The following is a 27,640-nucleotide window of genomic DNA, read 5'->3' on the forward strand; positions in this document are numbered from 1 at the left end:
TCTCTTTAATTTTTCAGTCCGTCAAACGCGTTCGTGGTAACTTGTCGTGTATAAAATTAGGTTTTATTGTTATCAATCTTCCGGCGATCGTGTTATCAAGACCACCCACGATTCGAATAAATAATAAACAAGTTATAAAATGGAGCCTACTCAGTACTTCGGAGGCGTCGAAGGGTAAGTTATACCAAAACAGTTGTACAAGTGAATTTGAAAGTAGAAAGGCTTGCCTTGAAATAGTAGTTGTTTCGACAGAATTGTAAAAAAAAGCGGTGCACTGCACTTTAAAATTTATTAATTCAGATAGTGTTTACATATTTTTTCTTCTTTCCAATGAGGTAAATATCGTTAAATACCATTTAGCCAAATATATACCAGTTTATTTCGAATATAACGATAGGAAATAATTATTTATGTTATTAAAAACTACAAAAGAAGTAAAAAACTAACCAGGTAGACTTGTTAAATTAAAAGTGATTTACTGTATCAAAGCATCATTAAAATTACCATATTGTAGGTAGGTACCTAGGTTATTGTAAAACCGTTACAAAATAAATAGAGGTACTACACTTTTTTATGTTATTGTACCTAATTATTTTATAATGAAACTAATAAATATTGTGGAAAACAAGACTGACCTACGTCATTTATTCCTTAATGAACTTTATAGCCCTAGTGATAAGAGTGTAATTAAATTGAGGTTTAATGAAATATGCGCGGAATTTAACATCGGCTCAGTAGTCGACCCTGAACATTTTTTTACATTTACTTTTCTATAACAATTGATTTGCTTCATTCATCAGGATCAGTTGATTTTTTTTAATTTGATTAATTGTGTCATCTTTATCGGTTGGATAACTCAAACGCTACTTATTTAAGGCGCTGCGCGCTACTTAACGCTATTTGAGGCGTCTTTACCTTCAAAAGGTGTGAACTTCGAGGACATCCAAATCTTTTAAATAAGACATACCTATCCGATTCGTAGATATTTTTTAGGAACGTTTCTGTATTCGGCTGTTCGGACACACATCTTTGCCGATCCTCAGGTTTTCTTCTCATAGGATTCTTGAGTATACCCACCACGATGCTCCACCAGTTGCAGGTTAGCAGGCTATATCACTCGGTAAACGGAGTGTCGGGCGCCGACCAACTAGGTGGAGCGACGACCTCCAAAAAGTGGCAAGCATTATCTAGGTACCTAGATGGGAAAAGCCGAAAATAGAAAAAATTGGCGCTGCTTGAAACAGGCCTATGTCCAGCAGTGGAGGTATATTAGCTGATGATGATGATGGTGATACTATATCACCTATAACTGACTGACTACAGAGCACGGGTTTCCTCTCAAAATTCAGCTAATAGTCCACTCTGGTCAAGTGCTTATTGTTAGGTACTTTCAGTTAGTTTTCCATGACCTACGTCGTGCCCAAGGGTCGGAAGTAGCAGTAAAGCTTTTTCACAACGCCAAAAAAAAAGGTTTTCTTATGTATGGTTAAAGAAAGTGTCTTTTAATAACTCTAAAAGCACATAGCTCCGAAAAGACAGAGGTGCGAACGCGGACTCAAACCCTTTTAGGAATTAAAGGGATTCCGAAATCCTTACCACAAGGCAATTACTCAACCAATACCGTAGTATCATCATTATAAAGCCTATAACAATCTATTGATGGACTAAAGGCATATCCCAAGCGGGGGGTTTGCCCATAATCACCACGCTTGGCAGACGAGTTGGAGATCGCAGGAGAATGTAGTATTTGCATAGAGGACGCTACTGCCCGTTCTTCATTATATTCTCCTACTCGCCTCGTGCGGGGGCTGCAGTGGGAAGTGTAGGAAGAAGAGAGATGGTGGCTGTATTCTGATCTGGTGTCACCAAATGGCGCTCCAGGCTGTGTTCTTACATATAGGCCCGGACTCCACCACAGCAGAGATGTTTGAAGATGTCAGAAGCGGAGTCGAGAAGTTTTCAAATCGATTTATAAATGACAGAGTTCTTAGCTAACTTACATAAAAAAATAAAGAACCGAATTGAGAACCTCCTCATTTTTCATATGTCCGTAAAAAAGTGGTCGCTATGGTATCCTTGATTTAAGTGTAGAAGTGACAAATAAATCGAAAAGAATTAATTAAGAATTACAGAATCCTTCATAAGTACTTATTACAGTACACCGTTGGCTTGGTTTAGGACCAGGCAGACATAACTAAAAGAAAAAATAAGATGAAGAGGAAGCTAGACAAATAATAGCTAGGCGCTTACATACCAAGCTAGATTGGTATGCAAAGCAGAACAACAGGCTGGTTTCTCAAACAAGGTGTTTTTTTCCAACCTTGCGCGAAGCGATCTGGTGTTTACATTAAACGTACCGAATACCAATACTTGACATTTTGCATTGCCGCAAGACGAGATAACATTTTTAACCTTTTTATAAGCTGACTATCAATATTCTGTAAACTCAGCATAATGCTTACGGCCAATTTCACTTTTACAATCACAACAAGGCATGGTGGTCATAAACAAAATAATGTAGCTCTTATGATATTTATATAAGTAAGTGCTGATAGCTCAGTGGTTAGGGCGGTAGGGCTTCGGCCTCCATATCATGGAGACCGAGTTCGATTCCCGACACGCACGTCTAAACTATAGGAGTAGTGCGTTTTTAAAATATCACATGCTTTAACGGTAAAGGAAAAAATCGTGAGAAACCTGCATGCCTGAGAGGTCCCATAATGTTCTCAAAGGCATGTGAAGTATTTGCTGTTATTTCATAATCAAACCAACCGAAATAACACTTCAGTTCACTTTTTTTGATTTGATATTTTACACGGGGATTCTTTATGAAATATACTTCTGCACCCTTCAACATTATATCGTAATTCTTTTACACGTTGTACAATTTAGCTTTTTGTACCCGACTACTTTAGGTGTTTATTTTTATTTTCTTATCTTGTTATGGAATAGGTACAATTATATGGCATAAATAAATAGAGCATTTGACGAGTGACGCGCTCTCGTTACATCCTGGTTTAGGACAACAACACAGAAAAATGACTCCGTGCAATTATGAGGGTTGTCACCAAAAACCCCGAGATTTGAACCTAGGACTGTGTGATTCGTACATGCTAACTGTGCCATTAAGGCAGAACAATAATTTGTAGGCGACGTTTTAAAAACTTTAGATTTTTGATCGAAGCTGTATGTTTTAGTTTCTGTTTTAGTTTGCTCATGAGTATTGTATAGAAGCAGGCGTTACTCTGCGGAATTCCATGATATATTATTTTGCTATACTCCGTGGAAAGCAGGAGAATTTGTATGATGTAATTTATAGTTTCTTCAATCCTGATACACGAAACAGATCTCCGAGGTAATGTACCCTCTATGCACGTTTTGCTTCGAAACCGGAGATATTGACTTTACAATGAATAATTGTTAAGTCGGGCGTATTGACTTAACGGATACTAAATACCAGCTAGAGTTTTCTGGTGGACTTTCGGTCATCGATCTTTTGCAGAAAGCGTCTAACTACTTCGACAGTTGTTTGTTGGTTGTTTGAATCAAGGGCGGGGGAGATGGCAAACTTTGTCGCTCTTTATATACATCCACTCTGGAGCCTACATCCTGAGTTTTCGATGCCAAACATTTAAGGGTAGTAAAAACAATAGCGTCATGCCTTATGCCATCGCGACATGCACTTCGTAAACCACTGCATAAGTATGTACTTATATTTGCTGCGTATTTATTACGCTGTATACCTGTTGCGCCCCGCGGTGTTACCCGCGGTGTATAAGTCGTTCGGTTGCCTTATGAAGACTTAAAATAAGACGATATTTTGTGTAGTAAATAAACGAAACTTTCTGTAAACTATTAACTACCCTTAGGAAATTTATGTTTTTAACCGGACCAAAAGTAGCCTGTCCCAAAAATTACAAATAACTTAGTTAGTGCCTAGAAGGACAGACAAACTCACTTTCGCAAAGTACGTACGACCTATTTTCTGTAAGTAATTTAACTAATTTTACCCAACATCCTTATGATGATGGTATACTCCCCCGAACGACCTCTGTTTAAAATTATTGCTGTATCATCTGCTGGGCGTTGCGTCCTATGACAGCTTTTTTATTTCATTAGAGGGATAAATCCTTATGAACTTCCATATTAGATTGAGCCGGAAAACCCCTCCTGCCTTTACTACGGTATAAGTTTCTCCAGTACAAGGCCAGAATAATTGCATGATGTTTTGTATGCAGAACATATGATTCAGTACCATCGTGCATGCATCGTTCGCTTTGCCGTCTGCAACCGTCTTTCTGTCCTGTGGCCTTAACCCATATCAGTGCGATAAATATTACTACAGAGTGCGTTGTCAGTGGTTCACGTATACCCGAGCTTGGTCCACATTTTTAGCATAGAGCGTATTTGACTACGTTGGTAATTTTGATTAGTGAGGTTACTACTGTATTTTAACCGATGCCCGTTCATCCCTTTTTTTTTCAATGCATAGGGCAATAGTTTCTGTTCGAGATATATTGAGGAGCTGATAAAGATCTTTATATTGATCAAGGGCTCAAAGAGCAACAGCAGAACTCTTTTAATTAGAGGGCTCTCTACAGTTCGGTTTTAGATGACATTTTGTTTAACATCCTTGATGCCTTGGTGAAAGAAAACATCGTAGGGAAACCCGCATGCCTGAGAGTTTTCGATAATGTACTCAAAGGTGTGTAGAGTCCACCAATCCGCACTGGGTCAGCATGGTGGACTACATCCTTAACCCATTCTAATTGTGGTTGGAGACCCGTGCCCTGTAGTGGGTAATGGGTTGATATCATTATGATGAAGTGATGCTAGTAAGAGGATAGTGGAATAGATTATAAAAGTCAAGATATATGGTTGACCACCATTCATCCTTATAACCTATAACAGTCCACTGCTGGACAAAATTTGATGGCCTCTCCCAACAAAGAGTTTGTCCGTATTCACCACGCTGCGCAGACGGGTTCGACATAGCTGTTAGTAGTACCACAGAGAACGTTGCTGGCCGCTCTCCGATATATTCGATACACCCTCAAAAGAGGGGGGTTGTGACAGCTGTTTTTTGTTGACCTGCCATCACCACCGGCGCCATAAGAAAAACATAAAACATTTAAAACTACTTCGTTCTATTTTTTATTTTGTCACAAGTATCTAAATTATCGAATTCGACGAGTGTAACAGGTAGTGAATCGATTAAATCCAATACTTCAGGGTCAATATCGAAAAAAATTCAAATTAACTAGTAAACCGGTGTAAATGCCATTTTGGTGTTTAGTCTCACATATGGTAATGATGTTAAACGTGTAAACTTCCACCTATAGTAGGCCACCGCTGATAAATATAAGTTTGTCATGATTCATCGATATCCATAATTTCTTTTGTTTACGAGTACCTACCTACGTTGACAAAATAGAAATTCAGTCATATTATGAAAATTAAACTTAATTTGTTATACTCCGCGAAAAGCAGGAGAATCTGTATGATGTACTTTATAATTTCTTCAATCCTTATACTCCATACCTAACAGATCTTCGGCAACCCTCTACGCACCGGAAACCGGATCATCCTCAGTATATGTTGACTTTACAATGAATAATTGTTAAGCGTAAAATTTTACAACTTTTTCGCCTTATATATACCTTTCAATAAAATGTATTAAACAGTTTAAGTTAGTAACTCTTTGGCAGATACATAACGGTTTGGGCATTATTTGATGTGTGTACAAGCACATTGGCTAGCAAAATTAGGTTACAACTTAGATACAGAATCGCCCTGCAGCGTTCCGCACATAGGAGAGAGACTTATTGAGCTTAGGAACCAAGTTGGTCCAATGCCAATTGGTGACTTGACTAATCATCTGGTTAACCAGAGAGTGGGTGTGTCCAGCCTTAAGGACAGATAAAGGTTATTTCCCGCAACCAGCGCCGCATTCCATAGCGCCATATGCAGTGCACGTGTAGAATTACAATCACCTGACGGGCAAAATACAGTGCACGCACACAAACGTGCGGCGACACACAGACATACACATGCTACGAAGTGAAGGAGGCGTGTCGGAACAAGAATAACAAGTTTGATTGCAGTAATCTTTGGTGATTGTGTAGTTCTATTTATATTTGCGGTGATAGCTTAGTGGGTAAAACTTTGGCTTGCCTTTCCTAGTACCGTATACTTTACTGAATGCGATCCCGGGCTCCTAATTACTTTTCATAGTTATGTGCATTTTAAGAAATGCAAAATATAGCAAAGAGAGTTCTCCATAATGATTTCAAAGGCGTGTGAAGTCTAACTATCACAAAATTTGGCCAGCGTGGTAGAATAGGTATATGGCCTATAATAATACCCTTCTTGTTCTGACCTGGCTGGGAATGGTGCGATAGATCGAATTGTTATCGTTTCGTCAGATTTTCATTTCGAGGAGTGTTGGATTTAGTTAAAGTTCGACTAAGCTTTTTACGGACAGTCTTATAAATAATCTAAGCGCTTTATAAATAGTAATTAAAAAATTTTGAATATAACTGCTATTATGTAGTTGAAATTTCTTATATCCTGAGTGCAATGAATAATGTAGGTATCTATCTATTTGGGTACCATATTTGGTCTGATATTTGAAAAGAAAACATAATATAGTAACATTTACCTGGAACCTTTCACATGGAGGCCAAGTTCATATTTATTAATACGTCACGTGTAACAGTTGATGCCGACAATTCTCCTTATCAGTAATCCCTTATCAGTGGGATTACATATTATGAATCCATAAATAAGTGTTTATGTTTGCGGCGCGATAATAATGTTGCAAATTGAACAATTTTGTCTATTTCCTCTAATTGCAATTGCTGCGTAATATCTATGATTATTCCTTTAGTATCGTTTAAGTTGTTTATGCTACGGAATTATAAATGACTCTAAAGGTCGTAATGTTATGTTTTGTTTGCCACGTGGATGAGGCCGCTCCCGCACATCGTAATATAATTTGACGGCCGATTGGCGCAGTGGGCAGCGACCCTGCTTTCTGAGACCAAGGCCGTGGGTTCGATTCCCACAACTGGAAAATGTTGAACATGAATGTTTTTCAGTTCATCTGGATTTTATAAGTATTTATGTATATTTTTCATCAGTCATTTTAGTACCCATAACACAAGCCACGCTTACTTTGGGGCGATGTGATGTGTGTGTAGATGGCGATGTGTGTATCGTCGTAGTACATATATTTCAGTGGTGTGTACTTCATACTTTCACAAAAGCACTGCCTACCCTAATATTGATATATAACTCTTATAGGAGGAGAATTTTTGACCTTTTATGCAAATTTTCCTGGTGTATGCATACCCTGATATTTATTTATAAGTTTTAATTTTTATTAATTTTTCAAATGCATATAAAAATGATTTTGTACCTGTACAGGATTTGTACCTGCGATTCTGGCAATCGTGGCCTGAGCGCCTTACCACTAAGCTACCGCACGCATTAATTATTATATGGAGTATATCTATATACAATGTGTAAATGAAAACCTAAATAATACTGCACAGAGTTTAGAAGTACATTATGTAGCGTCTTCGGGATTTATCTGTGAGACCGAAACCTAATAATTTTTGAGTAAGCCAATGCCATAGTTTTTACTGAAAGAAGTCAGAAACAGCCCTAACATCACATGCAAAATTTAAATCCTGTGACTCCAAATTCAAATTCAAAATTTCTTTATTCATGTAGGCCTATCACAGGCACTTATGAAGCGTTCATACATATTTGTTTACATAATTGTAACGGGATGGTGATAACTTCGTTAAAACTCGTCCTGTCACTTTGCTAGGTAACGCTCCGCGTAGAATAGATACTATGTGCGTGTCCGGTCTTTTATCTTCAATAGGGTTGTCATAAGTTTACTTATGTGTTTTCTATAAAAACCAATTCAAAACATTCTAAGTACTTAGAATATTTTAAATTAGTTTTTATGTAAAAATAAATATGCTTCTTTTGATATCATATTTTTACTGATTCCTTATGAAATATACCTACGTATGCAACATTACATTTTATATTACATTACATGTACATCGTACAACATTATATTTTTATACAACAGGTAGGTTACGATAGGTTTTTAAGTCGATTTTTTTTTTAATTCATAAATTAACTGTTTTGTTTCTGAATGGCGCGTCGTGTTTTTTATATGTATTGAATATTCTATGATGGATTAGATTAGCCCGCTACCATCTTAGACTGCATCATCACTAAACACCAGGGAAGATTGCAGTCAAGGGCTAACTTGTAGTGAAAAAAAAAAAATATGCTACTTTCCGTCATCTCAACTAACTATGCCAAAAATCAAGCTGATTGGGTGCTTACTTAGAGCGTAAAGGAAGGACAAACAAACAAACTTTCGCATTTATATTATTACCAGGTGTGCCCTGCGGCTTCGCCCCCGTAAATTTAGGAGGCAGCGTACTGCTGCATAGTCTACACCTATAGTCAAATATATGAGATTTTTTCACAAATATTTTTTCTTACGTTATTTTTTTTAATGAAAAGTATACTATGTTTTTCCTAATACCTTCAAGAATTTCTATAAAAAGTTTAATGAAGATCGGTTCAGTAGTGTACGCGTGAAAGCGTAACAAACAAACTTACATTCACATTTATAATATTAGTAGGGATATTATACTTAGTATACAGTATATAGTATGGATATTGGTTCCAGTGGCGGTACTCACTCAAACCTGGTGATATGCGATCAGCTAGGCCGAGTGGTGGGCAAGTCACGCGGCCCGGGGACCAACCACTGGGCTTTGGGCATCGACGAGTGTGCCCAACGGATCATAGACATGCTGCACACCGCTAAACAAGACGCTGGCATACCGTTGGACACGCCTTTGGACTCTTTGGTGAGTAGCCTTAGATAACTTCTACGACTCAGCGGTGATAGCCTCCGGCCTTCGATGGGACCGCGTTCAATCCCTAGCACGTACCACTAATATTGCAAAGTTATGTGCGGTTTTAATTAAATACAACTTGCTTTATCGGCGAAGGTTACCATCGTGAGAAAACCTGCATGCCTGAGAGTTCTCCATAATGTTCTCAAAGTCGTGTGACATCTATACATCCGCACTGGGCCTGCGTGGTGGACTACGGCCTTAACCCCTTCTCATTGTGGGAGGAGACCCGTGCTCTGTAGTGGGCCGGTAATGGGTTGATACGATGATGATGATGAGCTATACTTCGCGAAATGCAGAAGAATATATGTAGTATTTATTTTATGCTGACGGCTAGTAAACTAACTTTCAAATAACTTTTGTTCTACGCACGTTTATCCTCAGGAGATGTTGACTTTACAATAAATTAAAATAAAACTTGCTACAACGGTGAAGGAAAAATTGTGAGGAAACCTGCATGCCTGAGAGTTCTCCATGATGTTCTCAAAAGTAGGTGAAGTCCACCAATCTGCACTGGGCCAGCGTATCGGACTACGGCCTAAAACCCTTTTCATTGTGGTGTGGTAGTCCCGTGCTCTGTATTGTACCGTTATTGGGTTGATATGGTGCGGTTATTGGCGTGTCGACGCTTTAACTGAGTATTCATTCTGTGGGTCAAAAAAGATGATTGACCTTCCTAAAGCATTGTAAGATCAATAGCAAGTAATGTTATGCAAAAAGTCGGCTTTCCCATGCATGGGTGCAAGGCAGACCGGCCGCCACCATATAGGGCCTTGCACTACCGAGGGCATTATGGTAATACGGTCCCATAGTAAACAAATTCCTTCTTTAGTAAAGAAATGCACTTTTGATTCCTCATAATTGAAAATAATTTTAAGAAGGCCTACTTTATAGGTACGTGTAAATGAAAACCGAAATAACACCTTTGGTTTTAGAGTACATTATCGAAAATCTAACAGTTACTTGAGTAAACCACAGCGATAGTTTTTACTGAAAGAAAATACAGCCATAACGTCACATCCAAGATTAAAATCATGTGACTCCTGTCACCCAATTAGGTACACGTCGCGTAGGGTAGGTACTATGCTCGTGTCGCTTTTTTATGTGATATTTTAAGTACTTAAAAAACGCACATAGCTTTAGAGGTGCATGCTGGGATTCGAACTCAGGTCCAGAAAGTTAAGTCGATGTCCTGCCCAGCACGGGGCTAACACCGCTTATGCTTAGCTTATAAGCTTTATTTTCATTTTATAGGGTAGTGGATTACATATATTTCGCTAAATAAAATCAAGCTTAAATCGAATCCTGGACCTGTGAAATAAATGTAGTATTCTCGCCTTTATACGTATAGGTACATATGTAGGAACTCTTTACGTGTTCGATAAACACGTGGTTATAGTTTTTCGTGTAAACTTTCCATAACTGGGGTATAAGGTCAGGTCGTACTACTTACCGTTTACATCGGTTTATTGCCTTTCGTATAACTACTCGATAAACTTAATGTCGTTCAGTCCTAACTAAGGTATTACTGTTAGTCGCCATTTTTCATTTTTTTATTCCACTACATATTAGCCCTTGACTGCAATTTCACCTGGTAGTAAGTGATGATGCAGTCTTAAGATGGTAGCGGGCTACACGACATCGTACCGTAACACTTAATTTATTTATTTAGCAAAAACACGGCCCGTGAAGACATTCCAGTTGCCCAATTCGTCTCCCCGGTGCTATAAAAAGAATTCTTAATAATCGCTTAGCGGCACGTCTTTGTTTATTATGTCCATTTCTTTAATTATGTAGAAATATTTTTTTTGTTATATTTTAATAAACTTTATTTAACTAGATAATGCGTTATAAAAAGTGTCGGTTTTTCTACAAAAGCGAACAAATAAGGCGAAAGATAAATTCATTGAAAAGATGTTTATCTTGTTACGCCACAGAAGTATAACTTCTAACGCGTGTACATAAGTACACACACGTTTTTATTTCTGAACGATTTTACTCTGAAAAAGTAAAACGCCACGCCGCGCCGTTTCAATACACTTCTTCAATTGCCCATCATCCAATTCTTGGTCATTACTGCTGTTAACCTTAGTTAGCCTCACTTGGTGACATATCTATTGCTCTGAAATGTTGGGAGTGGGACCCACACATAATTTTTAAGAAGTGGTATTTTCCTATAATGAGAATAATCTTTTTATTACTTTTTAGTGTAATTAATATCTAAAAATATCAAAACAGAATAGGAAATATCGTTTTCATTTCATTTGTTTTGAACCCACGACGCAAAAACAACGCGGTTTTTAATTTTGTGTAGGTATATATGAGTAAGTTGCGGGCAAAAAATATTAAGAATGTTATCAAAAAGTATTTTTTAAAAGTTGACGAATATTGATATCTTATCCTGGGAACAACCTGTATATGCGCCGCTGGTGGTAGGACTCCGTATGGTGCGGTATCTAGACCTGCTGGCGGTGTATTTATTCACCTACCCGCTTAAATTTTATAATTTTGTTTAACTTTAGAGGTATTTGCAAACTCCATACAAACTCAGTGGGACTCAGGACATCAAGTAAGTATATGTATTATGTACTGATTGTAAGAAATAAACATAATAAATAATATTAATAATAATAAATATGTAGTTTTTTATTTATTTTTAAAATGTGTTTTGGTCGGGAGTGTTCTTAGGATGTTTTTTTAAAATCGGTCCAAGATGGATAACATATTTTTTACGACTCCCTCAATATGCGTATCAAATGAAATGGCTGGACTAGTAAAATAATGTAGGTACGTTATTTTGAAAGGGTTATAAATTTTAGAATTATTAGTATATGTTGTATTTTAGTATATGTTATTATTTTAATGCACTTGTTTCTTTTCTATATTTCCTTAAAATATAGTTTACACTAATAAGGTACATTGATTACATTACAAGAGCAGTAATTGTGCTTTATTGCATTCATATCTCTTTAAAGTATGATTTTATTTTCTTTTGGTGTACAATGAAAATCTCTTATATCTGGTATTTTGAGTGAAATGGAATTAAAATAATCATCATAAACAGTTCGATACCCGGCGCGAGAAAGGTCAGGCCTCCACGCTGGCCAAGCCACCATGCAGGTTTCCTCACGATGATTTAAAAATGCACATAACTCCGAAATCTTCTGATAGGGATATAGGGTTAATATTTAACCTTTTTAACAAAAGGATAAATATTTTTAAAAATCAAATTATTAAACACTATTCCACATAATCTTAGGGAAATCTTGTTATTAGTTATATTTAGATCTACTTTTGGTTATTACCTGTTTTGTGTAAAATAAATAAATAAATAACCACTATCTACGCTGTTCAGGTTGTTTTTTTTTCAAGTTAACCTTTGAAGTATTGGAACTTTTCTTTAGTTTGTCTCGTATTGCCCAGGGTCTAACGCTGTCCGGGTGCGAGCAGGAGAGCAGCAATGCTATGCTGGCTGCTCGCGTGAGGGAAAAGGATGGAGCATGCGCTCAGACCATCTACGTGGCTTCAGACACCGCTGGCTCCTTGTTCACCGGAGCTCCTAATGGTGGAATGGTACTTATAGCTGGTAAGTCATATGAACTTTCTTGTTAATGATCTCTGGCCTTGTACGAGGTTTTCTTTGTCACGTTAACAAATCGATGCCCACTGCTGGGCATAGGTCTGTGGTAGGGAGTTTGAAATACCACAGTATTGTGCTGCTCGTGTCCAAATCTGTGACTCGTTTGATGTCACCGGTCCACCTCGTCGGGGGTCTGCCAACGCTGGGTTTAAAAGGGAGATGTCGCTATTCCGGCACCTTGATACCACAAAGTCGTTGGGTTCCCTCCGGCCAGGGCCGATTGCGAATTTATAATTTCTGAATCAGATCTAACTGGTTGGTATAGTCGGTAGTGGTTAGTATGTACGTTTAAGGATCGGATCTGAAGTCCTAGATTCAATTTCCGCTTTGGGCCAAAAATCTTTTAGTATTGAATTAAAAAAAGAAAACAAAAATAGTATATCAAAATTTAGAAGATAGGTTCTACATGAGTTTGATATATAAAAAGCGCGATTGATAATCTACCCATGTAGGTTTAACCAACCTCAAGGCTAGAAATACATAGAGATAAGTGTTTGTATGTATGTTATTAAAAACAATTTAAACATAAACAAAGTCGCAGCCAGCTAGTTCCTAATATAACTGATATTTTATTTCATTGAACTCTTGCGTTTGGGCTATGTACCTATGCTTTTAGGTATATGAGGAATAGGGGCGCGTGCTCGTTTCGTTTTATTTAGGCCATCTGATAACCTACGGAGCCCCGAGATAGCCTTGCCGGATGATGTTTGATAATGATGCGAGGCTGCGACCAGACTGCGAGAATCAGGGGCATTTCTGTTTGCCCGCTTGTGTTACGACTGACTTATATATACATTTTTATTATAGTGATAACTAGTATCCCGCCTTCTTCCCCCGCGTTTATTAAGGTTTTTTACGAATCCCGTGGGAGCCGTTTTGATCTTGGAAAATTATTCCCTGAATAATGATGACTCATACGCGGACGAAGTCGGAGGGGACAATTAGTTTTAGATATTTTGACCGGTACATAATCTATTTATATAAATGAATTGCGGTTTGTTAGTCTCACTATAACTCGAGAACGGCTGGACAGACTAATTCAGGTCTTGAAATATTAGTATAATAGTAAATAAATAAATAATAAATATACTACGACAATACACACTTCGTTATCTGGGTACTTACATATGAATAGGATACATAAATACTTATATTATACAGATGAACAGCCAGGCGGCCCCAGAAAGCAGGGTCGCTGCCCACGATGCCAATCGGCCGTGAAAGCGTAGCGTAGTGGAAGCATAGGAAAGGTTAAATCGGTGAGAAAACAAATAAAGTCTGCCTGTACGTGTATTTTGTCACCTAACTCCTCTTAAGCAGCTGGACCGATTATGATAAAATATTGTGCTCAAGTATATTGCAATGGGCTTCTTGTTGGTCTGAAACAACAATTAGACCCGGTAGCTCGCGCTGCTTTTTGGGGCAGACCGATGTCTGCTGGATCCGCTAGTATAAAATACATTACCTGTTTGTAACTGGGAATCTTTTGGTTTCAGGTACGGGATCTAACAGCTTGCTGCGGACTCCGGATGGTCAACAATACGGCTGTGGAGGTTGGGGTTATCTTTTTGGGGATGAAGGGGGAGGTTAGTTATCTGTCTGAGCTATGAAGTTTTAGAGGGCTTTGTAAGAGAGTTTATTTGTTTTATTTATTTACACTCTTTATTTGTACTTCACAAGTTAAGAAAAAAAACAGACAGACATTAAATTGTAGGATATCAAAGGCGGCCTATCGCTTAGTAGCGATTTCTGCTTGGCAATATTAGGATTGAGTAGGAACAACCAACCAAACTTCTGGTCACCTTTTATCCAAAAATAGCCAGTAAATGTTCTTAGAACGTCTGGCTATCCACTAAAGCTTACTGAAAATGAAAATATGTGATCCTTTACATTTTCTTCATCATTTCCATTTTCATTTCCATGCAGGTTTCTTCACTATGATTTCCTTCACCGTTGAAGTTAGTAAAATTAGAGGCGCGAGCTGGGATACGAACTCAGCACCCCGAAAGTGTATATCCACAAAGGGTCCTATATAGACTTTATCACTATTGCTTGTTTTCTGTTTATCCTTCTTTTGATGATTTTAGTCTATGTACAAATTTATTTATGTAATTTCAGTATTGTATTTATATATTTTTGTGTATATATTTATTGTACATCTTCAGCTATTTCTTATACGCCTTTGGTTGCCTGAAAGAGATCGCTATTTAGCGCTGCCAAATTGTACCTTTATTGTTATCTTTATTTTGTGTGTTCATTCATTCATATATAGCATGGCGGTAGTACTTACTCGGACCAGCTCTTCCACATGTCTAACCTACTAGAACTACTTCACATCCAGAAATACTTCATTACCCCTACAGCGTACTGGATAGCCTTCCGAGCCGTGAAGACGATCTTCGATGATGAAGACGGCCTGCGCCCCGCGCCGCACCCAACACGCGCGGTGTGGCGAGCGATCAGCGACCACTTCGGCGCCGACACCCGGGCTGACCTGCTACCCTACGCCTCCAAACTGTTTGACAAGTCGCAGTTCGCAGGTGAGAATTCCTAGGCTAGTTGATCGCACGATTTTACTCCGGCTGGCTATGCTTTACAGACCCAATGCTGCGATAAACTAAAGTCAGTGATTTTCGAGCCGGTTACAATTTTGAACACTGAGAGAACGGTTCCGAGTGCAAAAACATTATTAATTATTAAATGCACACAATTTCACGGGTAACTATAGTGCAGTTTCACCGATTACCGATTAAATATCACAGTAAACCGTAACGCTTTCTTGATCTTGAATCATGCTATAATTGTGACATTCTTCACAGTCTCGCCTACGCTAGTATCAAAAAATACAGATTTTCATAAACGAGAAAATATATAGGAGCAATAGTAAAATATATAGGTACCTGTATTCCTGCGCTTGTGCCGGTTTTCAAATAATCGCAAAAACCGTTAATTTTCTCGTCTATGTACTTCTTCTTGTCTATGACGTATATTCGTCTATTTATTTCGTCAATGCCAGCTATGTCTGTGCCCAGGGCTCACAGCGAAGCTGTCGAAGCTGGCGGAGGCCGGTGACGCGCTGTCGCAGCACTTGTTCGCGGAGGCGGGCGCGGCGCTCGCGGCGCACGTGGCGGCGCTCACCGAGCGGGCTCAGCGGGCTCACAGCGGCGCGGCGGTGTTCCGCGACGGCATCCGCGTGGTGTGCGTGGGCTCGGTGTGGAACAGCTGGAGCGCACTGAAGCCTGGCGCTCTCAAGCAGCTCGCTGCGAGGCGGGTGAGTCTCTGGTCTCCTCCCACAATGAGAAGGGTTTACCCAGTGCGGATCGCTGGACCTCACACGCCTTTGTAATATAAATAGCACCGTCGAGATTCTCCTGCTTTTCGTGGAGTATAGCAAATAGAGGTTCATATTCATTGTTACTTTAAAAGTTTTAGTATTTTTTTTGTTCTTCTACAAGTTAGCCCTTGACCGCAATTTCACCTGATGTTTTTTGTCACAATTCATTACTAGTCTATTTTCGTTACTGTAATGTTAAAAAGCCAATTCAGTGCTAATATTAGTGATATCATATTTTTTTGAAAGTCCTGGCTTCTCATTTATTTTATTTATTTATTTTTATCCTTAGTATACTTACAGCTAGCAAAAACGTATACTAAGTCAGTTACAGATGTACATTACAAAAATTTTTTAGTTAAATTGTCTGTATATCATGGAGGAGGCTTTTACCAAGGAGGCCAAATTCGGTTCTTACAACAAATATTGAATGTAACATAGTTTAAAGCAAAATTACTATACAGTTTATTCTATTTAAAATTTAATTAAAAAAGAATCGAATTAAAATTATACGTAGACCGTTATAAGGAACAATAAAGCTACTATTATTATTTATTATTCTCTTATTTTTAAGTTAAAATTAATACCTCTAACAGGTTAGCCCATTACCATCTTAGACTGCATCTTCTCTTACCAGCAATTGAGATTGCAGTCGAGGGCTAACTCATAGAAAATAAAAAATCTAAATTAAGGGCCTCAAAAGCATGGCATAGCGTTGGAATAGACCAATGTTTTTCGCGCTCTGGTACTTGAAAGGTGCTGTCAGCTACTCTAATGTTTTTCACCTTTATATGTAAGACTCATGCCCGTTTACACTCACAAGGAAACTTAATAACTAACGCCTAATGTAAGGAGATTCCTAGGCAGACATTACCGTTCACCAATAGTTATCTCCAAAGAATCGGTGAAACGGTTTTTCATAGACATTTTCTGTATTGCAGGTAAAATTCGACCTTGAACTCGTCCGTCTCCGGGTATCCAGTGCTATGGGGGCTGCATGGCTGGCCGCAAGGCAAGTTGACTACGACTTACCGAGAGACGATACCGCCTTCTGTGACGTCTTCTACACCTACCGATCGGATATTAACGGCAAAGTTAATGGAACACATAACGTTATCGATAACGTTATAACTAATAACGGCACTAGCGAAAACGGTGACAGTGAAAACGGTATAAATGGTAACGGCACAAATGAAAATGGCGTTCACGGTTGTGGATGTAGTGACTGGTCACTCTGGAGCTAGTGTTGTGTATTTTTAGCGTAGATTTAATATTTAAGTGTTGTGTGTTTACTGAAAATGTCTGTACCTCTTAATGAGAGTGTTAACGAACGCGTTGATTGTTTACGAGTATCTTATATTCTTTAAGTAAAATATGATTTATGTTCTTGTTTTTAAGCACGAGTTTGACCATTGAAAGCTTTTACAAGAAATTTGTGAAACATACTAGCTAGAACGGAATCTACGAAAAAGAGCATTCGATTTATTTTACCTTGAAGATGTTTCGATACTCCACTACTAATCAGTGCAGTCCCAGATTCCATGTTATGATTAAACTAAAAATAATAGGTACGACATATTTTGATATTCACTTATTAATATAATGAAGGCTATAAGGCTTGGGGCCCAAGTGAAAATCAATCCTTGATATATAGCTCCATGTTTCAGCTTTTACATAGAATGTCGCATACTTTCGATCTTCGGCACGGGTATGTGATTTTTTCCCTAAATAACTTTACCATATATTATCCTTTAAATCAGGGTCAAGTTAATATCGATAAAATCTACTTTAGTTTAGCATCTGAAATAACAAAATATAATTGAGTTATCGACGACGTTTGTATGGAGGGACTTGGAAATTGCAATTAAAAACTCACAATACAATATAAAAAGAAAACCGACTTCAGTGAAGAGTTTTCTTGCCATAATACCAAAATGAGTTATGGTTTATGGTTCTTATTACCATCTAGTCATACAAATTGCATAAAGGAATGATCTGAATTTAGATACATATAATATGATTCTTAAACTTATCTGTATCTGTTATACCATTAGAAAAGTTAGCGAGTTTATGATCAGTAACAAATTTAGAAATATCTAAGAAAAAAACATATCCCAAATTGGCCTCAAAATTATATTTCATAAGTATAAATGAATTTTTTTTTATTGTATTATTTACATAGTTAGAAAAATGTAAATATTATCGTTATAATATATAATATTAAGCATTCGTGTAAAATATAGTTATAGTTCCTATAATATCATATACGTAAATAAGTATGATAGATATTACGTAGTTTTTACTATTATAATATTATGATATCATATCACTATTGTAAAGAAAACAGATTAAATGTGTGTTAATGTTTTTCCCAATAAAATTATGAATTTTACTGTCATGAGTTGTTGTCTTGTTCTATTTCTTTAGATAAAATATACCTACCAATATTAGTTGCGTAGCCCTAGTCTTGCTTCATACCGATGAGAGGGCAATATAATGTCATTATAACGTTAATATCCAATTTTTACATAATAGTCAGGTCCCTGATCAATTGCTCTCAGAGGTGAAAAGAAGGCGGAGGTATTTAGAATTCCTATGCAGAATAACTTTTCTTTGGCTCGGGAATTGTCATACCTCGTGACAAAATTGATAGACTATATATTGATAGACTTGCGATGATATTAAAAAAAAATATATTTAAGAACCGTCACTATCGTAAAACCATCTTATCATTGAAAAATCTCTAGATGTTATTATTCAATGTGAGCAGCTGTCGGCTGTCAAACGCAGTAAATCATAATTATTAATCTGTGGCGAATAGTCATAAGCAAAAAATGTCAAAATGGCACTTTCACGTACTGCAGCTCGATTTTTTAAATTAAAAACAGTTTTAAAAATAAACAGCAGATGTATATGTCGGGACCAAGCATCGTTCAATGAGCATAATCATAGTTCTAACAGCAAATACCTCTTCGGTGGACTTTTAGTGGCGTCTGGCGTTATAGGTTACTTTTGTGCAAAGGAAAAGTTAAATGCTGCATCAGTGATAAGTCTCGCTGGTAGACGGAACCAGTTTAATTTTATAGGTAATTCTTCTTTCGGTTCTGCTTTTCGAACCACTAGTATCGTCATTACAAACAGACGAACAGGTTTCGCAGACTTGATAATGAACTCTGGCTTTTAGCTAACATTTCATCATAACATGTATAGTATATTAATATCACCCTGCTGGTTAAAGGAAGGGATAAGAGCTTTTACCCCCTACGCATCACTATCATATACATTACCTGCCCACTACAGGCCATAAGTCCCCTCTCACAAGGAGAAGGGTCTATGCTATAGTCCACCACGCTGGCATGGTGCGGATTGGTGGACTCCACACACCTCCAAGATCATTATAACTCTCTGGCATGCAGGTTCCCTCACAGTTTTTTCTTCAAGCAAGTGAAAAGTGATTAATTGGTTAAAAGCACAAAACTTAGAAAAGCTACAGGTGCATGCTGGGATTCAAACTCGGAAATAAAGCCTACGTTCTAACCACTGTCCCCTCTTACCCTCTAACACCTAGCAGTTAATGATAAATTATGCAATACTAGGACCAAAAGGTTATCAGGTTTTCCAAGCCTATTTGCTAATTTGGGATTTCCAGTACCCATTTCCAGTAATAAGATGGTTCAGAGATAATGACTGGGACCTAGAGTCAAACATGCTCTGCAGAGGAATTAACTTTCTCTATATCTAGATTATATAATAATCTTTCTATTTCAACTGGTTTTGGACTTTTTATAAGAATGCAATATGAATATTTTCAAACTGTCTAGTTTAAATATTTGTGGCTCATGTTGGGAATTTTAACCTAGCTTATTTCCACTATAAGCCCATCAAAATGGAAATAAGTATGCAGTAGTTTTTCCACTCCCTCTTGACAGAGCCAATGAGATAATATATCTATATGCTGAAGCTTAGGTTTAACTTTGTTTATTATTTTTTATTAAAGCGTTCATACATATATATATAAATACATTGCTTTTAGTGTGAGATGATAGTGGAAACTGTATTTGTTCACTTATGTTATTTTGTGGGTAAATAATTAAACATTTGATAAATATAACATATGTGCCAAATAATTTATTCAATTGATTAGGAATGTAATAAATGTGATGATTATTCTTATTTAATATAGTGAAATGTTTGCAACAATTTTTCAGGCATGTGAGAGACTCGGGTGGTGCAAAGATGTGACCTCCCTGTGTGTCAGTCTGTATCACTTATTTATGCATAGAGCACTGTGAACAAATAAGTTATCAAATGCAGTTTTCAGTTATTACTTGGATTTCATTTCAGCGGATGTAGTGGCAGTGTCAGCACCCTCAGTGGTCTACATTGAAATAAAAGATGGCCGCAGGGCAGATCTGTTCACGGGTAAATCCATCTCCCTGTCCAACGGCTCGGGGTTCATCGTGAAAGAGGATGGGTTGATTTTGACCAATGCACATGTGGTGGTTAACAAACCAAATGCTATTGTTAATGTGAGGCTTATGGTGAGTTGAAAAATGATTCCTTTATTAAGGTTTACTAGGAATTTTCACATAATCTATGTAAATTATGAGCCTCGTAAAGGGCTGTGCCCAGAATAGATCTAAAATCCAGCTTAGTTTGTTCTAGGCTTCTTTTTAGGCCAGAGTGTGTTTGGAACCTGCTCACAATCGAGGAGCTCTAGTTTTAAGTTTAATAAATAAATAAATAAATAAATATACTACGACAATACACACATCGCCATCTAGGCCCCAAAGTAAGCATATCTTGTGTTAAGGGTGCTAAGATGACCGATAAATATTTTTATGAATAATATACATAAATACTTATAATATACAGAAAACCACCCTGACACTGAAAAACATTTGTGCTAATTACACAAACATGTTTCAGTTTTGGGAATAAAACCCATGGACGTGGGTTTGATTCTTGGTGGCTTTTGGGACTCATGAAATAATGAATTATGTGAGGTATATATATCCCTTATTTCATTGGATATTATTTCTTGTTCGTAAGGTACTCTGAGAGTTGATAAGACTGTAGGAGAAGATAAATGTGTGTCCTTTCCCTGTAGAGATAATTGTCTCGTGCCCAATGCTAGCCATGCTGGCACGAAATAAAACTATAAATTTGACGTCAACATATTTTGTGGCGGTGTTTTATGTTTTCAATGTTATGCGAGTCATGACTACACACCCTATGTCCCTCTACCTGAGACATGTAAGTATTAAGGCTCATTTGGATAAATAATGACGGAAAACACTCAGGGAGACAGCAATACTGATACATGGCAGAAATAAACCAATTAACATATAGCGGTAGTTCTCTCCTGGACAAGCTCTGTCACAAAAAGATCTACTGCTTATGTACCTACAAATAAAGATTAAAAAAAAATATATATTCTTAGTAATGATCCCGTTTCTATGAAGGAGCCCTCAATAGAATAAGCAGTGTAATCTTGGGTAACACAGTGTCAAATTACTTTGAATTCCAGGATGGCTCGAACCACACAGGCTTTGTAGAAAGCGTAGACCTCAAGTCAGATCTGGCTACTCTGAGGATACCAGTGAAGAACCTGCCCACTATGAAACTGGGCACCTCCGCAGACCTAAGGCCTGGCGAGTGGGTTTGTATATTATGTTTTATACATCTACAGAATGGGGGAACTAAGAGTTTCATCCGGGATAATCATTACATACAGAGTTTCATCAGATTCATCTTTTTGACGAGGCGTAAGCCTATTCTACTTTTTTATTTTTCTTAAAAAAATATTGTCATTGAAGTTGACATATATATTTGTATCTATTAATTATAATTAGTATGTTCATTAATTACCTGTAGACATCAATAAATTATAAAAATACAAATTAATATAAATTAACAATTTAAAAAATTTAAAGTTACATCTATCTTGTAATGAGGCCCGCTTCAGCGGATGCACTTCGACCCTCCAGGATCTTTTGTGCTCCAAAGTAAAGTTACATAATTTTGAAGTATAAACATTAAACATTATTATTTCTTAGTTTTGTAGTGAGAATTACAAATAATTATTGTATTGAGTTTTTCTAATATAATTTTTTTATTTTTCTGTTTCTATTTCCGCTCAAATCCTGCTAATTTTGCTTCTCTCAGCATTTCACAATTGTATCTATTAAATGGATACAAACTGCTTTTTCAGCTTAAATTGTCAACAATTGTGTTATGCAATACTAAATTTCATAAAAAACACTCTCATGATTATAAACATAGTCACATACTAGATGTGCCATGCGGCTTCGCCTGCTTTAATTACGAGATGCTACATCAACTAAACATACCTAAACGTATAGTTTTTTCAATCGTACTGGTAGTGCTAACTATAAAACCTATGATATTAAGTACAGATATTATACAACATATTCAAACAAACGACTGAAGTAATTCTTTTCGCAGGTGGTGGCGATGGGCAGTCCCCTAGCGCTCAGCAACACGGTGACAGCCGGGGTGGTCAGCTCGACGCAGCGAGGAAGCGCGGAGTTAGGTATAAGAGGTCAGTACAATCTGTATCGTCAACCTCAGTGCATTAACTAAATTTACCTGAAGCATCCCACTTCTGATAATAATTTTAAAACTCAATGCAAAAATGGAATGTGTATATGGAATGGCACATTCCAAAAACACACAAATTAAAAAATACTAGAGAGCTATCGACCTTGTAGTTTCTATAATTAAAACTGATAACCTTTGTTTTACAATTTTCAAAATTCAGTATTAATTTATTTCATACAAAAAAATTAAAAAATCCCATTTACAGTGTAATCACAAATAATGTTATTTCTCTAAATGACATTACACTGTAAACCACACATATGTGATTCGGCAACGTCGCGTAGTCGGGTTAGTGATCGCACGATAGAATTGTGGTTCGCGCCTTGTAGTCGAAGTTACATTACAGAGTCAAGTCAGAGATAACTAGAAAGTCTTGGTAAAATATTAAAAATTACACAAACTTTTAAGTTAAAAATAAAGTCTTGGAACAAAAGTTGTTAGTTTTAATATAAACAACAACAGGCCGAGAGCTTTGTGGTATTTTTCATTGAACCCTGTATAAATAAAGCTCGTCTCACGCGGCGTCTGCGCAGGCAAGGACATGGTGTACATACAGACGGACGCGCCGATCACGTTCGGCAACAGCGGCGGGCCGCTCGTCAACCTCGACGGCGAGGCCATAGGCATCAACAGCATGAAGGTCACGTCGGGCATCTCCTTCGCGATACCCATCGACTACGTCAAGGAGTTCCTGGCCAAAAGTAAGATATCCACCACCAAAGCTCTACCTTCCAAGCCAGATCCAGAGAGTTTTCCATCGGAGGCGGTCAGAAGCAGTTTCTGCCAACTCCCTCATGCCCCACTACACCATTACTTCACCTATTCCAAGGTCGTCATGTAAAATATACGCTTGATACAATTAGTAACAAACCGATAGACTGCATCCTGACAGACAGAACACTTTTCAGCCCGAGACAATAAACGGTACCCGGAATCTTTAAAAAACCGACAGAAACGCAGGCGAAGTCGCAGGCAACAGCTAGTAAACAAGTCGCCTCCGTAGTCGCCGTAGGAACCTGTTATGAATTAAAAACTATAGAGAGTGCCTCTTTGCGCATCACAAACGGAATGACCTTGACGTTTAAACAGTTCTTATTATACACAGTCGATTTTATCAACGTTCTCTTATAATGTATAGTAAAAAACGCTAGTTTTTTATACTTTACACTAAAAGGTAATGAAAACTATAGCTGACATTATAAAATCAGTAAAAAAATTGACTTTATGACATAATATAAATAAATTTAGATTTTTTTATCCAGGTAAAACGAAGCCCCCGCCCGTGTCGCGGAGATACCTCGGCATAACAATGCTGTCGCTCACTGAGAACATCCTCTTGGAGCTGCGGATGAGGAACCCGGAGGTAAAGGAATCGGTGATAGCCCAGTGGGCAATTTGGCTTGCCTTTCGCGTTTTTAATTTAAGGAATTAAATATCACTTGCTTTAACGGTGAAGGAAAACATCGTTAGGAAATCGAAATGCCTTAGAGTTCTCCATAATGTTCTCAAGGGTGTGTGAAGTCTACCAATCCGCATTTCGCCAACATAGCGGACTAAGACTTTACACTAACGAACAAGGCAATTCCCAAGAAAGTTACGCCTAATCTTAGAAGATCCAATTAATTTTCACTAGCCAACTCATATAACGTATCTTGTCTATGGTACTTGCCACAAGGTGTGGTATCTTGTGTTTGTATTATCATATATTTAATGTTTCTTGTGGATTTAAGGTTATTAAAGAAAAAAACTAATTTATATTTTTCAAGTGTCAGTTTACGGGTCCCCTAAAGTTTACAATCTGCTGAATCTGCTGTCGTTAGACACCACATAAGAGTTCGTGAATGGATCATATTTTTTTCACGGGTGTTAAACTGCCTAAAATCTGGACCCTTGGACCGGTAATGTTTGTTGATTGTTAATTATGATGATGTTTTATTTCAGATGCCGACAGACATCGAGCACGGTATTCTCGTATGGAAAGTCATAATCGGATCACCCGCCTATAAGTACGTATCTTTTAATTTTTGTTTTTAATATTTTCCCATGCGACCCTCAATCAAGGAACTATATAGCACGAAATCGATCGGGCTTTACCCGTAGGGCTTAGTATTGTAGGACATCTTTTATTTTTGTTTTCTTTCGTATATAATCTCTTCTTATTTTGAATGAATGATGATGAATAAACTTTTATTGTACACCAATAAACATAAAAAAAATTATAAATAAAAATTTAACAAAAAGTATACAATTTGGCGGCCTTATCGCTACATAGCGATCTCTTCCAGGCAGGGTATTTTGTGATTTTTTCTTATTTTTAAATCGTTTCTTTCCTTATTATTTTTCTTATTTTTAAATCGTTTAGAAACAAAACTAGTACTGACTAGTTTTGTTTTTATTCTATTATGTAGGTCCTCGTGTGGCAACTATATGTTAGAGTCTGTGTCTGTTTATCCATCACTGTTTTCTTTAGGTGGAGCGGGTAGTTGCCTTTCGTAATCTCTTTAAGTGACCAGTATTTATTCCAGCTTACATTTATATACGGCGTTTGTCTCTTTTTTCATTGTTGTCTTCGAATGATAGTTTTTGTCCTAGATAAACGTATTTATTTACGTATTCGAGTGTCAAAGAAACCTCTTAGAACTGCTGTAATTCTTTCGATATGTGCGGTGCAGATTTTCTGGCCGCCATCCTTCGCAGAGCTGATAAAAATGCTTCACTACTTAAATCTGATTCTATTTCGAGATGAACCGCTTTCGTGACCATACAGATAAACACTACTATATATCCTTTTGTTGTTCTAACTCCTCTTCGTTTGCTAGCTTTCACATCTACAAAATCTGTGTAGTCCACACCGGTATGGTAGAATGGCGGGGCCGGATCCGTACGTGCCCCCGGTAAATCTCCCATGAGCTGATATTTGATCTCTGGACTATTCTTTCTACATATGATACAGTTTCTTAACTGTTTCTTCGTGGCTCTGTTTCCTCCAATTACCCAATATTCGCACCCTTAGCGGCGGGCTGCAGCCGGGGGACATCGTGACGCACATCAACGGCGCGGCCGTGCGCACGGCGGGCGACGTGTACGGCGCGCTCGAGGGCTCGCCGGGCGCGCTGGCCGTGGACGTGGTGCGCGGCCGCACGCGCATGAAACTCAGCGTGGCGCCCGAGCCGCACTGAGCGCGCCGCGCCGCCCGAGCCGCAGGCGGGGCCACTAAGGATTCGATCCCGGGGTCCCGCAGCGTGACTACGGCTGGCGGGCGACGGGCGTGAATCTTGCGATCTTTGCTGTCGAACATAACTTTTGTATTTTTTTTTATTCAAATGTTTAACAGCAATGGTCGCGAGATTCACGCCTGTCGCAAGCCCGCTGCGAGTCAAATTATCACGATCATGTTTAAATTCCGAAATTTTCAGGGCAAAAGGAGATTGGGCGAATTTGTACCGAGCTAAGGGACGAGCCTAAAATTTTCGTATTGACCCAAATGAACATTAAAATAATATTCATTGAAAGCAAATTTTATTCTAATGTTCTTAATCTATAAAATCGTGTTATGTTCTTTAATACAATACGCATAAGATTAATTTTACTCTGATGTTTAAGTATTTAAGCTCGAAAACGAGTGCAAGTGCTAGGGATATTGCAGAGAATTATGATCATCACAGTGACTTGCGCCAAAACTTGACAATCATGACATGGACAGATATCAATAAAGTTAATGTATGTTCAATTAATCAACAAATTCGTTTTGTTTTTATTAAAGAAATATATTACAGAAAACTAGATTCCGAAGTAGAAAAATAAAATAATATTATTTACATTTAAACAATGGCCTTTTTGCAGACAGTACCAAAATTGCTAAAACTATGTATTAGGTTAGGTTAAGTATTTATTAAGATAAAGATTTACGGTAATATTTACGTTAGTGTACTATTAAGAAATAAAATGCTCCGATTTGCCCCATCTCCTTTTTAATGAATCTCGGGATTTTAATTTTTTAAATGATTCAAAATAAAATGTCCGTGAAAAGAAACGCACAAGAAACTTGATATGTCGTTTTGACGGCCATCTATTGTTAACACCGTTGATTTTGAGTCCGTTTTCAATATTCAATCTATATGTAATTTGTTCATTATATGCTTATTTATTTATTTAAACTCTTTATTTGTACATCACCACACAGTTAGGAAAATAAAGGACAAATAGAGAGAAACACAGAGACTGGAGTAGAATACAAAAGGCGGCCTTATCGCTTGAAAGCGATCTCTGCCAGACAACGTTAGGATGCTTAGCAAAATTGTTATCTGTAAAAAATTGTATGGATATTTTTTGAGAATAACAACGTTGCTAAGTAATAAATTTACAAATTACGGATACATTGAATATTGAAAATGGACATCAGTGTGTAAAATGACCAGCTTCACTGACACACGATATGTTTTACTGTGTTTTGTTACCACTTTCCATTGCCATTACAATTTCGGAATTATACCGGGATCTCGAGATTGATAATCCTGAAATCCCGGAATTGGAAAAATCGACCGGAATCGAATCCTTTACTTATATCTAATACCCAATACATTACTGCCACGCTACTGCTGTTTTATTTACCACACTTTTTGACGATCTCCCTGGGCAAGGTTAAGCCAGCGTTCGCAAAAGTATTTCTGCCACGACATCACATACAAATCTTTGAATTTTATGGTTTTTGTTCCATCTACTCGTAATTATCATATCAAGCCATTACCGGCCCACTATTAGAGCACGGGCCTCCTCGATTGAGTAGATGTTAAGGCCGTATTCCAACACGCTGGTCTAATGCGGATTGGTGGACTCCACACACCTTTGACAACATTATGGAGAACTCTCAGGCATGCAGGTTTCCTCACGATGTTTCCTTCACCGTTAAAAAAGGTGATATCTTATTGCTCAAATTAAAAACGCACTACAAGTTAGAGGCGTGTTGTCATTCGAACTCGGCCCTCCTAAAGTGAAGTCGAAGTCGTACTCACTGGGCTGTCACCGCTTCGATAGTAATATTATACATGCGGAAATGTGCCTGTCTGTTTGTTACCAGGTAGGTCTCGA

The 27,640-nt window shown here is 37.7% G+C and overlaps 1 protein-coding gene across 1 annotated transcript; it reads left to right on the top strand.

Moving 5' to 3' along the window:
• Nucleotides 1-27,147, top strand: LOC120634161 (serine protease HTRA2, mitochondrial-like). Its single transcript, XM_039904585.1, has 15 exons — nucleotides 1-174; nucleotides 8,726-8,909; nucleotides 12,381-12,543; nucleotides 14,094-14,183; nucleotides 14,961-15,137; nucleotides 15,630-15,868; nucleotides 16,870-17,146; nucleotides 18,916-19,014; nucleotides 20,273-20,469; nucleotides 21,459-21,590; nucleotides 22,397-22,493; nucleotides 23,086-23,253; nucleotides 23,815-23,915; nucleotides 24,494-24,558; nucleotides 25,566-27,147. The coding sequence occupies exons 1-15, from the start codon at nucleotides 140-142 to the stop codon at nucleotides 25,729-25,731; spliced, it is 2,190 nt and encodes a 729-aa protein (XP_039760519.1). The 5' UTR covers nucleotides 1-139; the 3' UTR covers nucleotides 25,732-27,147.
• The last annotated feature ends 493 nt before the right edge of the window (nucleotides 27,148-27,640 follow it).

Source organism: Pararge aegeria, chromosome 23 (genome assembly GCF_905163445.1).
Source record: "Pararge aegeria chromosome 23, ilParAegt1.1, whole genome shotgun sequence".
NCBI classification, from domain to species: Eukaryota; Metazoa; Arthropoda; class Insecta; order Lepidoptera; family Nymphalidae; genus Pararge; species Pararge aegeria.